Below are 18,418 nucleotides of genomic sequence, written 5' to 3'. Positions count from 1 at the left end.
AGTGGGAGTTTCCCCCCACAGAGGGACAAAAGACCCCCTGATGATCCTCTAATCGCCTGAGCCAAGGTGTGAAACTGGGTGTGGGTCCCAATCAGCCAGAGTTTCGGGTGAGCTCATTGTGAAACCTGGCCCCACCCTATCATGTGATTTCCTGAGGTCAGGTTGTGAGTGGGCGTTAAGGCGTCTGGGAAGGGATCTCAAAACTGGATTATAGATGGCAGAGAGTTGGTGTCGTAAACCACCGCCTCTGTTCAAAGATGGTCGCTCACAGTGGACATAGATGCTTCTTTCACTCCTCTTTCAAACCATCTGTCCTCTCTGTCCAAAATGTGAACATTGGCATCCTCGAAAGAGTGACCTTTATCCTTAAGATGCAGATGGACAGCTGAGTCTTGTCCTGTGGAGGTGGCTCCCACTAGGTTTATATCTGGTACTTTCCACCATTTGACCTTAGAACTGAAGAAGCTTCTCGGATGAGAGGTGAAACGTCTTCAAGCAACTTAGAGAAGTCCAGACGCTTTTCTTTGCAAGCTCCTTTGACTACGATGACCTGGATGACTGAGAACCTTCACAGACATACACATACAGTAAGAATAAACAAAATTCTCCCTCAGTTTTTGACTGCTGCTAAGCTCCACGACTTCTGCAGATATTTCATTTTAAAAGCCATCCAAGAGAGGAAATGGCAGACCGTGCCCTTTCAACAGCTGGGAAACATTTATGAGAACATCTGTCCAAAAAGTACTAAAGTTCATTGACAGTCACAGTGAACAAAAAAGGGCAAAATGCATCAGACTATAAATACTTAATCAGTGTTTTATGATATAAATAAAAGTGTCAGCGTGATAGGGCATGGCTCTATTGTTACAAGGAAACCTTTAAAAGCTGAGCTCTACATTAGCAGCAACAATCATCAACCATTTATTAAAATGATCAAATCAACAGGAAAATATGCTAAATATACATTCACTGGCCACTTTGTTAGGTACACCTGTTCAGCTGCTCATTAACACAAATGTTTAATCTACTAGTCACATGGCAGAAGCTCGGTGCATTTGGGCTTGAAGATGTGGCTAAGACGAGCTGCTGAAGTTAAAACTGAACATCACTTTGGTGTATCTGAGAAACTGTTGATCTGCTGGGGTATTGCTGCACAACCACTGGAAAATGGTCTGAAAAAGAAACTAACTAGCGAGCTTCAGTTCTCTGGGTGTGAATGGCTTGTTCACATCAGGGGTAAAGACCAGACTAAACACACAGAAGGGCAACAGTAACTCAAACACTTGTCAAAACCAAGGTATGAAGAAGAACATCTCTGAACAAACACGGCGAAGCTTGAAGCAGGTCAGCTACAGCAGCAGAGAGTTGTTAACCATGTCCATCCCTTTATGAAGGATTATGTGCAGTGTTACAAAGGGCACTGTACTCTGCAGCAACTGTGTGATGCTTGCTGAATATATGTCATAAAGAATTAAGGCAGCTCTGAAGGCAAAAAGGAGCAGAATCCAGGTCTCTCAAGGTGTACCCAATGAAGTGGCCGGTAAGTGTATATTCCCAGTTCCTTCTTCAGCTAAAGAAAATAAAGCATTATAACTATGAAAAACCATTGTTTTGTCACTTTAATTAGGCAAACACCGCAGAAAAATCAATTTTAATGACTATGCGATGGATTGTGACTTTAAAGCTGGGTGGGCTGAGTCTTTTTTTTTTTTTAAAGGTGGTTAAATCACACCCCGACTGCTGGACTCTGCACTAACCAGACAGGAATAAAACATTCAAGGTCCTATGGTAATTATACAAAACCTTGCATCTGTGTGTAGTTTAACATTTCACAGGTTTTGCTTTGTACGGCCGTATATCACATAAATCACAACAGATGTCCAGCACAGCATAAAGACTGTGCAGAGACCTAATCAGTCACCGAAATTAAACAAGTCATCCTGTGCAGGTCGACTGTGGGCTGACACTGCCAGATTTGTGGGGTTGTTACTTGCTGGGGCTACCCATGCTGAAAATGCATGTGCACATGGCACACTAACGAGCGTAGTGTGCAAGCATCCTCCAAAGCTTCAGAGCCTCGGTCTTATTTTTGGTACACTTGGTCTCGCTCTGCTTGATAACTATTATGTTAGGTATGGTTGTCGCAATATCACATTTTCATTACATAATTATCATGGCCAAAAACATTTAACAATGACTATAAATACTGTTAAATCTTTGTCACAGTATCAGTCTAAATAAAGGCTTAACTCTCTTCCTATGCGGTGGTTACAACTTGCATATGAAGTGATAGTAAACACCAATACAACAGAGTGAAGATACTTTAATTCACTATTACCAATAAAACCAGCACGGACAAATACCACTGAACGATTGCACACCTAAAACAAAGCACAAACTGCAGTGACTTAAACAGACAATCCACAAACTGAGTCAAAGCGCACATAGTAGTGCATTTAAGCAAAGACTGTATAAAAAAGATGGAACCACTGGTTTTTCTGCCCAAATGTTAACAATTTGGCCTCTGCATTGTTGGTGTTTTGGAGTCAAAAGTAACCATATTTGCATGAGGTGATGTTTTAAGTTATCAGCTGACAAGGAAGCAAGCTTAGTGACCTGCATCCAAAAAAATGTGTGTGTGTGTATGACACAGAGACAGCAATGCCTGCTCATTAGCACTACGTAACAACCTTAAAAGTACTTTAATGTCACCCGTCAACTTCCCTTCTTTGACAGGATGTACACACAGAATTCATTTTATGTGTTGCACCGATCAACCACTGCTGCTTGTTTCTGTGTTTGCCTATAAATCAAAGAGGTGACAGTCCTAACTTTAACTTTTAGGAGGGAGAGTTATAAAAATAATCCCCCTACATAGTCATAGGAAGGCTACAGAGGCCAAAAAACAATTATTTTGCCAGGCTCTAAATATACTTTTATACACTGTAAAAGTGGACAGTTTTACAGTATTTACACTCCTGGTGTAAATACTAGAAAGAAAGATGACCCTTGTAAACAGGAAAGTGAGTCTAACTATGGCTGTCCTGGCATCAATCAATCAATCTTTATTTATAAAGCACTTTTCATACAGAAATGTAGCACAAAGTGCTTTACATGGTTAAAAGCAGCCCACCCCGCCATCCAACTCACTCCCCACACTCTCATTAACATAAACGATCATAGATACATACATCCCCCCACTCACACTCACACACATACATACACTTAGAGAGTAAAATTGGGCTGGGCACACATGAGCCAGGTGAGGAAACACTATCACAGGGAGCCGTCTGCACTGGGAGCCGGTCACAGACCGCAGCCTCCAGGCTGGGCACACAGCAGGAGGGAGGCAAAGAAGCCCCCCCGCCAGGCTGAGAAGACCCACAGAGCCCCAGCAGCCACGGTCGATCACACCCCCGGTGCAGAGAGCCCCCTCCGAGGAAACACTGGAGATATGACCCAATAAGGATATATACAGGATAAAAAGATAATATAAATAAATATGGGATACAATATAAATATAAATAGAGTAAGAAGATAAAAAATGAATAAGAATAAAATCAATAAATATTAGGTAAAACCTAAATTAATAATATAAATAGAATATCAGGATAGAATAAGCAAGCATAAAATAAATAAACATTAGGTGAAAGCTAAATTAAAAAGGTGGGTCTTGAGCCTGTTCTTAAAAACATGTACGTTCTCTGCGGCCCTGAGCTCGTCGGGCAGGCTGTTCCACAGACGAGGACCATACCACTGAAAAGCTGCCTCTCCGTGACCATGTGTCCTGACTTTAGGGACAATCAAAAGGCCAGTACCAGAGGACCTCGGGGTCCGCGAGGGTTCATATGGTAAAAGAAAATCTGAGCGATAAGAAGGCGGGAGATCATTAAGACATTTAAAAACCAACAAAAGAACTTTAAAATCGATCCTGAAACACACGGGGAGCCAATGCAGCGATTCTAAAACCGGTGTAATGTGGGCCCGCCCTCTGGTCTTCGTCAGCACACGGGCTGCAGAGTTTTGTAAAGTTGTAAAGGTGAAATATTCTTTTTGGGGAGACCAGAGAGCAGGGCATTACAGTAATCAATGCGACTGGTAATAAAAGCATGCATCAACATCTCCGTGTTGGCCCGAGAGAGAATAGGGCGGACTATGGCTATATTTTTTAGATGATAAAATCCAATTTTGGTTACATGTTTAATATGTGGGATAAAACCAAGCTCAGAGTTAAAAATAACACCCAGGTTTTACACTTGTAGCGAAGGACATAGTGAAAATGCCTGTAATTTAGACAAGAGTTTCTCTCTCTGAGCCTCAGGACCGATGATTAAAACTTCAGTCTTCCATCTCCTTTCTGCTGCCCTGCAATTTCTTTTGAGTTTTTTGACACCTTCGTTTCTCCAGGGTGATGCATGTTTTACGTTAATCTTTTTGGTGGTGAGTGGAGCAACGGAGTCGAGGCTTTTCTTCAGTTTGCTGTTAAAATGATTAAAAATAAAATCACAGGGTGCAGGTAAAATCACAGGGGGGCATTCGTCTAAAGCCTTGGTAAAATTTGCAGCCACTTCAGAGGTTAGATAGCGAAAGTGGTAAAATGGTCAAATAAAATGTGTTTGGTGGTGAGTGTGTTGTTGGTTAAAGATGCAGTCCCACCACCTCTCTTACCACTTCTAATAGAAAAAGAGAAATTTAAATTTGGTGGGGAGGCCTCAGTGAGAACAACTGGTGCATCTGAACCCAGCCATGTTTCAGTTAAAAATAAACAATCAAGTTTATTATCTAAAATTAAATCATTAATAATAAAAGACTTGTTCAGCAGAGAGCGGACATTTAAAAGTGCCATACTGATCGAGACTGGTGGATCTTTGACAGTAGAGTTCAATGGATGTTGACATTTTTGAAGGGGCTGAAGGTTATTAATGTTTTTGGAGTTTATGATATTTATGATAATTCTGTTGTTCTCTGTTTGTGATTATGGCGGGTATTGTGTTGACTGTAGGAGAGAGCGGTCCGAGTCCAGGGTTTTGTGTATTACTGTTAAAAGTGGAACAAATATAGGAGCTGGGACCAGGGGGACATCAGTCAGTGGCGGACAGATCAGCAGGTAATGTCGGTTTGGGGTAGTGACAGGGCCGTGTGTGGGAGTGCTGTACGCCAAATGCCAAATTGGCGGACAGCAAACGGCGTCCCCAGGCGTTGAGGTGGAGCCCGTCTGCCCCAAAAAGATGCCTCCTCTCCCAGAAGGCATCAAAATTGTTAATAAAACCCACACCGTGGGAGACACAGGTGGGGGAAAGCCAGGTGTTAAGGCTAAGCAGCTGACCTCAGCGACACAGCGGGATGGCGAGGGCTAGCGGCCAGAGGAGGAAAGTCCACAGGATCCAGGACATTGAATTTATTCTCCAGCACTACTGCATCGGAGGGGTGAGGGTGCGAGAGACGGATCCTCCTGGCCCCTCTGCAGCCACCACGCATCTCAACCACGGTCCATGGCGCTGGAGTGGAGTGGAGCTGACCAGAGCCTTGGGTCTGGCCCCTAGTTGAAACCAGCAGTTCTCGTCCGTGGCAGAAACACCAGCGACACAAGTTGAAAGCCTGGGTTGACTGTTGGCGGGATCTTGGGACACAACAGCTGGGTTGGCTAGCTCAGCGCTAGTAGCGGTGGTTTGAGCTTTGCCAAGGAGGATCGTGTCAAGTTCGCCTTCAGCCCCCTGGATTTGGTATAGCGTGGATACCCTTTGTTCCAGCTCGATCACTTTTTGGCTCAGGTTGATGCAGCTTTCACATCTGGATGTTGAAGTCTGCCAAAAACTGATTGCTCGTATTTAAACTGCTATAAGTAACTTGTTGGGCTATAATATGTGAAACATATGTCAAATGCATCCCTCATGGATGACATAAAGTCACCTTGAGCCACAAACAACATTCGTGTAACAAGGTAGAAGCCGCAATCAGTTTGTGGCAGTGACTTTTATATAACCTTTATTTATGGAGTTAAAAAAATCTCATTAACATTAAAAATGTCTTTTGTAAGAGTAAGTTGGCCAAGACAACAGCAGAAATGGCAGCAAATATTACAATAGTTCACGGTCTCTCAATCACACCACCACACAGTACTGACCCACACATATAGTTCTTACACACACACTGGACATTCTGGACATTGTTTTCACTTCATCACTTAAACCACTTTAAGCATATTTGCACTGCACAAGACACTATATAATGTGGATTGCACAACACTGGACATTATATTCCTCATTTCCAGTTAATACTTGTACAGCTGCTGTTATTGTGTGTATATATATATATATATATATATATATATATATTTATATTTCTTCATACATTCTTATATATTTCTATACTGTGTATTGTGTATTTTGTTGTACAGTTATTTAATTTTCAACTTTAATTTATATATTTTATCTTATTCTTTCCCAGTTAAATTTACCCTTCATTCTAATTTGTGTTGTACAGTTATCTCATTCTTAACTTAATTTTTATATTTTATTTTATTTTATTCCTTCCTGGTTAAATTTACCCTTTTTTATTTTCATATTTATTTCCTATCTTATTCATAGCCTTTTCTTTTTTTCTTTAGGTCACGAGCAGTTGTCTAAGCATTTCACTGCATATCGTACTGTGTATGACTGTGTATGTGACAAATAAAAATTTGAATTTGAATTTAATTCTATATATAACCCCTTTGTAAACCTTGTTCACTGAAGTCTATTTACCAACATACGTAAAGATATTACACAGAAAAAATACACAGAAACATTGGAAATCAGTTTTTGGCACAACACCGGCAACAGCGTCAAAAACAAAAACAAAAACTGCCACTTTAGCTCACGTTAGCTAGTTGTGGCAGTTGCTAGCATGCGTGCATGCAGTCAGGATGCTCCGACACATCGGATTGTTTATGATATTATCACATGAGAGATACATTTTTCATGTTAAAATAAAGTGATTATGAATACAGGTATAATCACAAAAGCCAAATCTACAGTTTCTATGGTAAATATTACACAAGGCTTCAAAATCCGGAACAATACGTGCAAATGAGCACAACACATGAGTGTTTATAATGTTTATAAGCTAAACTGTAAGCCATCTTTGAAAACAGCAGTGTTTTGCTCGAGTTACATTGGAAGGATTTAGTGGGGTTTGCCATTTTGAATTCTTTCCTGAACACCTTGACAGAATAAGGAGTAAGAATAAACAGTACTGCACTTCGAACTCTTTGCCGTGTGCATCTAATTAGCTCATGGCCTTAAATAGGAGCCACTTGTCACTTCCAAATCATTATTTAGCTAAGTCCATTGTGAGATCAGAGGTTATATTAAAAAAGGCCTGTTGGTCCTGGATGCAATGGAGGTCATGGTATGATTAGTTCCTCTCTCCTGCTCTTTATTGGATTTAGCTAAGTTTACAGCTCCAACCAACATAATCAGGGATAACAATACACTTGGCAAACTCATTTATTTATCATCCAGAGTGCTGCCTTCAAGTAATCAGGGTATCTACAGGTATAAGCAAGCAATGTAAGACTTTTTAATGCCACTTTAAATTAAATTTAAGACCAAAAGGGCAGTTCGATCGTCAAGCGTTTCCAGGCACCCGCTTTAACCACCAAGAGTAATTGCGGATTTCCAGCTATTTCCCGTTAAACTTGATCTTTCCATTTTTGTCGGCTAATGAACAGGCTGCCTAAGAAGGCATTCGTCTTTATCAAGAGGATGCTTTTTGCCTCAGATCTGTTCTCTCACAATGCCCCACCCTGTATCTACTGTGTATTTAAGTGTGCACAAAGCCACTTTTGTCAGTTGGAGCAGGAGATTTGAGCCCACTAGTGAAGCTTGTGTTGCCCTTAATGCCTCAATAAAGGCCTTATTTGTTTCTCTCTTTTTACTCATGGGTTGAATTTTCCTGACCTTTTATTGTCTGGACTTATTTAACAATTTTAAACGGCGTACACGAATCAATTCGAGCAGCCTTTGTGTATGAGATGCACCATTTTAGCTGGCTCATGCCTCTGCTGCTGCACCACGTTTCACCCGAGCCTTTCTTACAATCAAAACACAAATACATCTTCAATCTATTCTCCTCTTAATCAGCATCTCCATTCATATGTGAGGTGAATAAATGAATAAAATCTACACGTCTCCGTACAGCAGATTGTTATTCAGTGCAGTCGTATCTTGGCTTGCCATCTTGTCTTTTTATTTCAAGCCCTGAGGATTTTTTGTTATCTCGCCCACACAGATTATTGATTGCACCTTTTTTTTTTACTATTATTTTATCTCTCTCACTGTATGTGTGAGTGTGTTCGAATCATTTTTGCTTCTAGGTTTCTTTGCTGTACAAATGGAATCAATTGAATTGTAGGGGTCACAGCTTTCATTTAGATTCTCCTCTCTGTCTATTTCACCGGAAGAGCAGGTGGTCCAAATATTTTGTGCGTTCCACATGAAACAGTTCCTGACGGCTGTGCCTCTGGCTTGGCCGGACACTTCAACACACTAGCAGGGCTTTGCTCTGGGGAGGACTGTGAGCGATCGCCCTTTGACTGTTGTTCTAACGATAACCTCAGCGTGTTTCACTCTTCTCGTGTGCTGCGAGAGGTGAAAAGAAGCAGCTGTGACTTACAGCTGGAGATAGACACCTTGTGAAATTGGAGAAAATGATAGAAACTATGAAGCGAATCGAAACCCACACGTATGCAGAGTAGAGCTGTCATGATTTGAAAAAGCAGAGAAGACAAGAGTGCTGTCTAAGCTGATACAGGCGATGAAATAGAGAACCCAAAAGTAAATGAAACTTCCATAAAAAAGCACAGTTAGACAAAGCTTTGGTCATAATGTAGTCCATTTATTCTGCCTTGAGCTTTGCTGCTGCTTCTCATTTTAGAGGTCATGATAGATAGTGAGCTCTGTTAGAGTTTCGAGGTAATGCTGAGACCAAACCCACACGCAAAAGACCAACTTTCAGCACCTCAAATAACAACTGCCAAACCCATTTAGGCATTTCAATTCCCTTTTAAACGTTACAACAAAGCTTGTTTTAATGTGTATTTAAGTGCTCATAATGGCTTCCCTGTAGTATACATCAGACTGCTGAGAAGTGTCGACTGTGCTGTGTATGGAGAGTGACTTGTTGAAGCTGAGAGCAGCGGCACAAAACAGTTCCAGTGTCCACATGCACCACTTTTAAACACTCTGTGCTCCGTCTTACAAACACAGCTCCTCCTCCTCCATGCTGATGTCATAATTCCCACCCCTTCTTGACTCTGATTGGTTTGTGAGGAAGAAGTGACATTACATAAATTGTAAAAGCTGAACGCTGAGGGTGTTTTTACACTCGGAGCTATGAGCATTGATCACATTGAGCTTCATAGGATTTGCATAGAAAACTACTCTGTGGATTAAAGCCTTAAATCACTGCTTTAATAGACAGATAATTAGTAAACACTAGTCTCAAACACCTTCTACAGATATGATGATGTATGAGCATGTATTTACCTGAACGCTAGATTAACTGACACATCTGTATCAGCATCTTCAGCACACGACAACCGATCCAAGTACTCAAGTGATGTTGATGTTAGCAACTATTGCTATTTCTAACTCTGGTCGTGTCCAAATTCATGGGCTGCATTCTGAGGCCGAATTTGTAGACTGATTACGTCACAACGACGCACCGAAGGCTGTCCAAATTCGTAGACTCCTCCGAATGCAGCCGACAAATGCGTCCTCCTTTTCCCCGAATTTGAAGGATGGGTCGGGTGTGTCCTTCTTGGCCCACCATATCCCAGAATTCATAGCGCGGCCCAGCCAAGCTCCAGTTTCCGGCAATGGCGGCCGCTACTAAGTTTTAAAATTACTCTTATTAATCTTTCTGGGCCACAAAATAAACTTTAAATATATTTTCAGGCGAGAATGTGGGTGTGTAAACTTCAAATATCTGCTCGGTTTGTCAAGATATGACATATTTGCAAAAGTGCTTCGACGTTTTCGGTGACGTCTGTCACCCCACCAGCTGAACACAAAAAACGGAGAAAGATTTCGGGGTCCATTTTCGATTTTTGTGCCGTGGCGCTGACAACCGGAAATACTCTGAATTAAGGGCGGGAGTAGATCGAGAAGGCTAGACCGTCCAATTCCATAGCCGTTTACTTCCGGCCTACCCGACCTCCTGAGGACCCGGCCCACATAGACCGCGAAGGCCGGGTCCTCAGGAGGATGCAGCCCATGAATTTGGACACGACCTCTGTCTCCTGCTAGCAGCATCTGGGGTTGAAGTGCTGAAAACTGCAGCTCCTCTGGTGGCCACTTGAGGCTGACGCAAAAAGTGTAGAGTCCCCGTAGGCTCCTATGTCAAAATGCCCAATTTCGCAGATATGAAATTAACATGTTCACAGCATAGCATACCCCTTCATATCAACTGTCCAGGTAAAGTTTGGCCTCTAACTGACAGATGTGTTATTGCTGTCTGCTCGGTCTCACAGCTAGACTAATTCCAGTCATTGAACTGGACCTCCTGTTTGCAGTGTTAGTGCTTTTGGGAGTTATTTTAATGAAACTATCTGAAAAATATTGCAGATTGCTGTGCGGTATAGCCCTTCCAAGAATTTGTGCTCCATTTCCGGTTAGTGAAATTGCTGTTTTATTACTCGGTTAGCACTAATTAGCACTGATAACCGTCTGGTTTAAAGTTGATTACTCCTGGATCCAAAAGAACAACCTAGCAACCATCTAAATGCTAATAAAAAATAAACCCAAAAATCAAGGGGCTCTTTTACATAAAGTCTATAGACTCCTTGTGGGTACTTCATGCCTGATCAGTTTTACTGACAGAGACTGAGGTTAACAGTATCCAGCATATTGCTGCCATACCTCACTATTACTTTGTGTGGCAAAAAGCTGATTTGGAGGAGCTATTTCATTCACAGAATATTAAAGAAAATGAAAGTAAAGTAAGAGTAAAGTCATAATTGATTTAATTTTTTTCATTAGATAACTTTTTTTTTAATAACAGTGGACTGTGCATCTATTTGCTTCTATTCAGTGTTCACTTTCCAAGGTTGCTCATGCAGCCCAAACAACAAATAATTACCACTGAAACCTTGAAGTCAGCATTATTACCTGGACATGGGAGGACACAGCTCTCTTTCAGTCTGATCTGCTTGTCTCCATCGACAGCCACCTCCAGGCTGCTGCACAGCTCCTCGTCCACCAGGCTGCCCTCGCCATCGCTGGAGCCGTCCGACACGAAGCAGGACAGGTTCCTGAAGCGCATGCCGTGTCCACAAACCACATTCTGACAGGACATAAACACCACAGAAGAAGACAGAAGGTGATGAGTTAACACAGTGAGGGAAACCTGCAGCAATCTAATTAAAATAATAATAATCACAAACAAAACTGGTAAAAAACACTTTGGAGCATTTAAAACAAGAGGTGGGGCAATATTTTCAATCACATTAGAAGACAACCAAGTGTAAAATAATCTGCACATTTGTAACAACCACCCTTCTGTGCAGACAGGAAGGGTGGCTGCACAGAAGCCACCCTTCCTGCACAGAAGCCACCAATAAACCTAGTAAATTCAACTTCTGCCATTTGAATTGATGGAAAGATCAACTAAAGTCAAACAAATACAAAAAGTGTTTATGCGTCTCAGACGTTTTAAGAGAAGAGTAAAAAGCATCACTGAGCTGAGCTGTAGGATGAGAAACTGCAGGCATTAAGCTGCACACCTCCAGCTTCTCAGCAAGGCAGCATACCTGACCTGGAAACGCATTGTTGCTTAGAACAGAATACGTTCTATATATTTACAATGTGTACAGCGGTTTGTATTTTTACAGAAACAAAAGAGAGCACAAACACAAACATGGATGAGTTAAACCTCTACTTTTTAAGCTGTCATTCTGGAAATTGTGTGAACTGTAACAAATGATTAAAGGGGACCATTTTCCACACTCGGATAAAGGCAGAAAATTAAGGTCAGGGATAGCATCTCATGCAGGACTGCACATGTAGACAACTTGTTAAAGTGCCCTTGTGGATTTTATTATGTGGGTAAGACTGGTAGGGCGTTGAAAACACAAAAGCAGTATTGGAAATGACCTTCTATTGGCAGACAGGCAGTGCAGAGTGTCTGCTGTTCTTGTTTTGAAGTTATTGGGACACTAAAGAGTGGAAGGGATGGAGAAAAAATCCTGGTGGATTAAATGAAGAATTGTTACTGTCCTGTTTTGTTTTACGAGTAGAGATAGAGATCTATTAAAAGGGATTTTAATAGATAAAAGTATAAGGAAGATAAGCTTCCCCATATATTTTCAGTCTCTTTCCTATGTGGGAGTTAAATTGTCCTTTATATTTGTTCATGAAAGAACAAAATATCTCACATGATCATTCTATCTGATACATTTTCTACTAATATTTGCATTTGCTTAGTTAGCTAATATCATTTGGGAGTCCTCCAGGCTGGGTCCTGAGTTTGATAAGAGGTTACCACCCACAGGATGGTTTGCCTTTTTCTGAAGTGAATGCAGAGTGCATTTAATAAAATGTCGACTGTCTCTGCCTCTCACACAGCCGAGGAAGGCAGAGGTTATAAGCACTTCCTTTTTGATCATCTTAAGTGAGGGGCAGCAAAGGATGTTAGTAACAGATGACATTACCTGTCTCTGTGTGTCCCCATAAAACCACATTTACTCTTGAAAAGTTTTGCTTTATGTCATAAAGTATTGCACTGGATGCTTTTAATAATCTGACCCGGTGCCACACGATGCAAAGTTGAGTGTACAGGCTGCCAAATTTCTTGGCAAAGGTATTGGTTTACAGTAATGCATCAGCATTAAAAATGCATTAGATTGATTTTTTTTTTACTGTCTATCTCTCAAAATAACCGTATGAGTTGGGAAATGATGAGCTTGTTCATCAATACTAAAGACTCTATTATTTTTTATCAGGTTCTTAGACTTCACCCTCCTGAAATCCACCTTCTGGCTCAAACTGTTTTAGAGTATTGATCTCAGCTGTGCCTGAGCTCCATTTCTTGTAGCTGACAGAGGTCGATACCATTATTAATGTTTAATGTACCTGGATTATGGTATAACTTTTATATGTATTGACATACCTCTACCCGACACTCAGACCAGGGGCTGTACTGCCAGCGGTAGCAGGGTCGGACAGGACAGGGTTTCCACTGCTCCATCTGAGAAGGGCACGGTCGGCCGTCGCCCTGAGAAGCCTGAACCACCGACCGCTGTCGCCACATCTTACCTGGAGAGTAAAAAAAAGGTTAAATTTATCTCTGGCTTTCTGTGGATCTCTCATTAGACTTTTATCTAAGCAGGATTTTGTTACTTGTTGATCTAGTGGAAATAGGTTAATGTTGCTCTTGAACCTTTATAAATCTTTACTAAATGTCTTTTTGTTCTGTGATTTTTTCCTAGAGCATCTCCACACACATAAGCACGTTCAATTCATGATTTTTTTAAGACTTTCTCCACTTCAAAATTTGCTCCCTACTGTGAAAGAAAACAAGATTATCATTGTTATCCTGAATGGAAAATGAAACCCCTACGGCATAAAGCGCAGTTTTTCCTTCTAAAGATGTCCAAGTAATGAGCTTAAATCACCAGGAGTAACGATATTGTTCCAACCATTTAATGTTAATGTTGTGCGCTGACGTTATGCAGAGTTTTGCAGCATCGTCTAAATGTTGCTGCTGTGTACTGTCACCAGGGGGCGGTCTCAAAATTATATGGAACCACCTTTAATGTGGGTCACTCTTGCTTGTGTTTGTGCTGTTGTTGTTCCTTTAGCACAGAAAACTCTTCACTCTTGATTTTTGGAAGACTTGACAAAGTCAGTGCAGTAGCATAATCTTCTCAGTTTTACAACTGTCATGAACCAATGTTTGTTTTCCGGTTTGGATCACTGAAGGCAGGTATGTTTGACTGTGCTTCCACTTATGGTGCACACTGCAAACACTGCTGTCACATTCTCCTATTTCTCTGAGCAGCCCAGGGCCTACTACACATGCTGCAGCGGTGGGCTAACTGGGGTTGGGGTGGCGGTCAGCCTGATTGGGGCAGGACATCCACTGGACCCTTTCCTTCTGGGAAAAACAAAGTTCCTGTCCCTTTACTGTTTTGCTTGACATTGTTTCCCCCTTGAAATGTTTTCAGCAGCAGACAGTATAGGGAAAGTGAGGCTTATAGGGAACCAATCCAACATTTAGCAATGTCAATAGTGTAAAGATTTACTTCATATGAGAAGTCGAAGCAAAAAAAGTCACTTTTACTTGTTTAAGTAGCTAAAAACAGGTTCCTGTGTTGAAAACTCTCCACCCCAGCACTGAAATCTGAGCATTTTGTTTTACCAGCATGAGAGAAAATTAATATCAGGAGGGTTTTTCTTTTCCTCAAAGCCTCTGGAGCTCTTGGTTTCTTGATAAAATAATACAATTAATGCAAAGTTCAAAGAGACGTTTTTTCCTGAACAATAAGCTAAACACAGAAACACATGCAGTGACCATTGTGGTGTACCACACAGCAGTCATCCATTCCTTCTATAAACAGCTCATTTAAATTCATGTGTATGCGTTTGTTTTGAATGTATTAAATTAACCCTACTGCGCACAATAGCACTTCACTTAACAGAGCAGGAGTTTCTAAATGGCATGAAATACTGCACCTTTTTTTCCCTTTGCCATCTTGATTGGTTCTTGGTCAACTTGAGTAAAAAGGCTTTTATTCCACATCAATCAGAAAAACCTCTTTAAATAAATCCAATTCATCGCAGAACCCCGGAGACCGTTTGATTTAAGTGCAGAATTGATGCTATGAATTAACTGAAAGACTCGACATAGAAGCCCTTCACACACGTTTCTAAAAGCAACCTTCCTGTCTACCTGCTTTAAACTGCCCACTCTCAACTCTCACAGCCCTCCATTTGTTGCATATTCCACTTACATTTTCACACTGACAATCCAGCAAAGTGCTCACCTCGAAATCCACCTTTACCAACCTACATTGGCTTTCAACACATAAAACAACCAGCGTTCCCACACATTCACACGCAAACTGTACAATTTCATATCCCACTCCAATAAAAAAAAAAACTTCCCCCACACATACACAGATAAAACGCACATCAAATAAGATCCCCGCCTTTGCCCTTTTTTTTGTAAAAAAATTTTTTTTATCTTATTCCTTTTGATTTACCAACTATTGCTGTAGCGCCCTTTCTTCAAAGGGCTCCCTCGGCCCTGAGGAGCAGGAACATATAATGGGACAGAATCAATTGTGTGAACTGCTGGAACAACAACCAGGCAACAGGACGACAAATTTTCTATGGTCATTTGGAAAGACTATGTCAAAGGAAAATTGTTTTTATATAATGTGATCAGCTTCATGAAATGTGCTTTTTTAGGATCACTAAGCAACCAAATGTCTACGTGACTTTTGACATGAACTCTTGTGTGATAAACAACTAACAGCTTCCTCTTTTCTAAGAACATGCAGACTTAGAAAAGGGTAACCTCAGCTCTGAGTTCTTAGAATAACTTTGTTACCTTTGTACACACACACACACACACACACACACACACAAACACACACAGATAAGTATAAATAAAGCACGCAGACAGTGATGAGACGCAGGTCGTGCGTCCATGACTGCCCTCGCAAATGAAAGACAACTGCAGTGTTTGTGTTTTCTAACTCAGGTGTCTCAAGCTGAAGAACTGCGGGGTGATTCTTAGAAATCCCCTGTCAGACTATAACGCAGTAACTTTGACTTAAATAAAGACTCCCTCTGCTTTCTTTGTGGGAGTTTTTATAGCTAGCTACATTTCCTGCTGCAGTGGGAGCAGCATGTGTACATAACATGTATGTAGCCCACAGTAACAAACAGAAGAAGAAACCTTTTGTTGGAATTAGTACTAATGTGTTTTTGTTATTTATTTATCGTTAGTTTCTGACCTGAATGGATAATTTAATTTTTAATCAATAGGATTTTTTGTCCCGCCTTTAACTGTTCCCATTTTGGTTACACTGGTAAGGCTGCTTAGTCCCACATCAGCATGCATGTGAAATAACTCTGAACTTGGTCAGGTTTCTTTTTTAGTTGGAGATTAAAAAAAACCCAAATTAAACAAACTGAGAGTCCACAGACCTTCTGGAAATCCACAGAAGTACGCTGATCTTTTATTGCAATGGGTGTCGAGCCACAGCTCATATGGAGCTCAATCTAATTCCCTAAATGGTGGTAGGACAGACTGTGCAAAACATCCATCCTTTGTTTGGCTAATTTCACACTAATAAACTGCCCATATAAGCCAGCAGGCCTGAACTGGATAGCACTGACATTTAAAAGACCCTGGTCTGACTTTATTTTACTTTCTTGGTCTCTGTGCATGCACGCCATTTTGATTATTGTTGTTGGTTGTGATACAAAGCACAACATTTTAATACAACCAGAACATTGTTCCATCATTTCTGCAGATGTATCCTCATTGTGGTTACCCATCCTCCTTTTGCAGTTTGGCATCCTCTAGTATTTTTGTTACACACTGGTTACATATAGTTACACTTGGGGACATTAAACATGGCCAGTTTCAAAGGTCAGTGTTTCTACAAGTAATTCCCCGTTTCAGACAGTTTATTCCTCCTGACTCTGTACATCAGTGAGCATACATTTCCTTCACATGGTCATCTCATAAACACTTCTTCTCTTCTGTTTGTGGGAGCCAGTAAATCATAAGAAAGCCCTAAATGGAGGAGGAGAAGCTTAAATGGCTTGTTTCAGATGATGTATGAGGGCCTAGTATGAGATAAATAAGGAATATCTCAAACTCTGCAAGAAAAAAAATCCTCTCCTACAGTTAAATTTGTTTTAAATGCACCACACACATGCACACAATTGACCACACTCCAATATGTGGTCACACCAGCTGTGGGAACAATGAGTTTTTAAGACTACACCTACCAATAAACTTGGCCCACGTTTTGATTTCAAATGCACACCTGTAAAGTTTGGTAAAGCTGCCAAGAGTTTACATAAAACTGCATCCTGCACAGACAGACACACAGATGGATGGGTAGACATAGTACAGTCAACCTACCAAAGTACTAAAAACTGCTTGTTTGGCAGTTCTTGCTACAGTAAAGACGGACTAAGGAGGTAAAAACTATAATAGCTCCGTTATCACAGTTGGATCTTGTTTCAACAGATACATGGTAAGTATAGATAAAGCAACAGGAATGTGAGGTGGTTGGAAATGGTCATTATTTTTTATTTGATAGGACAGTGTAGCACAGACAGAAAAGTGAGGGGAGAGAGGATGAGTGACAGACAGCAAATGGGATACATGGTACCTGGGCCGCCTGCTCTACCAGGTGAATTACAAGGAGCCTGTGTTTCACCTGTTTTAGCTTTAGTCGTCTGTTGCAAATTCAAGAATCTACGTTTGGCCATTTGCCATGAAGACTGAAGTGCAACTTTACAATCTGGCATCCTCTTTTATAACACGTCTTAAAACATTTATAGACCATCTTAAACGTATATGTGCTTCATTATGTTGCCTGAACTTATTTATCTCGTTTACTTGTTTATGTTGGCATTTGCCTTTATTCCAGTGTAATCTCATTATTGCACTTGAAAAGAGCAATGGAATTAAATCAGTAAGATTAATGTGCAATTAATGATGACGTTTAGAAAAGTTGCCTTGTTCGTGAAAGGTTACCGATTTCATACTCCTGGATTTTGATGGCACCGGAAGCTGCTCGGGACAAAAACGCATGTCTGAAATTCTCACCCTCTAGACCGCAGGTCTGCGAACACTCTGACCAGGCCGACCACTCCGACAGCTGACAGTTGACAGGACACTCGACCACGCAGGAGATGTTCATCTGCCACTTCTTCTCCAAATTCATCTGCAGCACATGTTTCAAACAACACATCATCAAATCATTCACATAACAGACAACCAATCATTACGCTGCAAACTCAATCTGCTATGGTCAGACCCTGACTTGACCTCTCAGTACTGCAACTCCCAGAAGTCTCTGTTCTGGCAAAGGGCAGGCTTCCGGCCAGCTGAATTGGATTATAAAGGCTGCTGTGAAAACCATCCCGACACAGTGCGTTTTTGTGAATGAGCCAGATGATGAAGTGGGCCAAGGGTTAAATAGCTGTGGGGAAGGCTCTGCCACAGCCCGCCGGCTACAATTACATGGAGTTGACACATTATGAATGAATAAAACGCCCAGCCAGAAGCAACGACAACAATCTCTGCATGGGAATATTCTTGAATATTTCATGTTGCTTCGGGCTGAATAGTACTGGAACAACAGATAATATATTTTAATGAGTTATGTGATCACGTCATTAAGAAA

General features: G+C 41.1%; 1 protein-coding gene across 2 annotated transcripts in view; it reads right to left on the bottom strand.

Moving 5' to 3' along the window:
• The window catches only part of thsd7ab (thrombospondin, type I, domain containing 7Ab), a 218,367-nt gene that overhangs the window by 23,694 nt on the left and 176,255 nt on the right, over positions 1 to 18,418 (bottom strand). For both annotated transcript variants that reach the window (XM_085178478.1, XM_085178477.1), the window contains 3 exons: positions 17,839 to 17,956; positions 13,150 to 13,295; positions 11,151 to 11,325 (listed from right to left, as the gene is read on the bottom strand). In XM_085178478.1, coding sequence (XP_085034604.1) covers positions 11,151 to 11,325; positions 13,150 to 13,295; positions 17,839 to 17,956 — 439 coding nt within the window. The remainder of the gene's footprint in view (positions 1 to 11,150; positions 11,326 to 13,149; positions 13,296 to 17,838; positions 17,957 to 18,418) is intronic.

The sequence above is a fragment of the Neolamprologus multifasciatus genome, chromosome 11 (assembly GCF_963576455.1).
Source record: "Neolamprologus multifasciatus chromosome 11, fNeoMul1.2, whole genome shotgun sequence".
NCBI classification, from domain to species: Eukaryota; Metazoa; Chordata; class Actinopteri; order Cichliformes; family Cichlidae; genus Neolamprologus; species Neolamprologus multifasciatus.
This window is presented reverse-complemented; position numbering and strand designations above follow the sequence as displayed.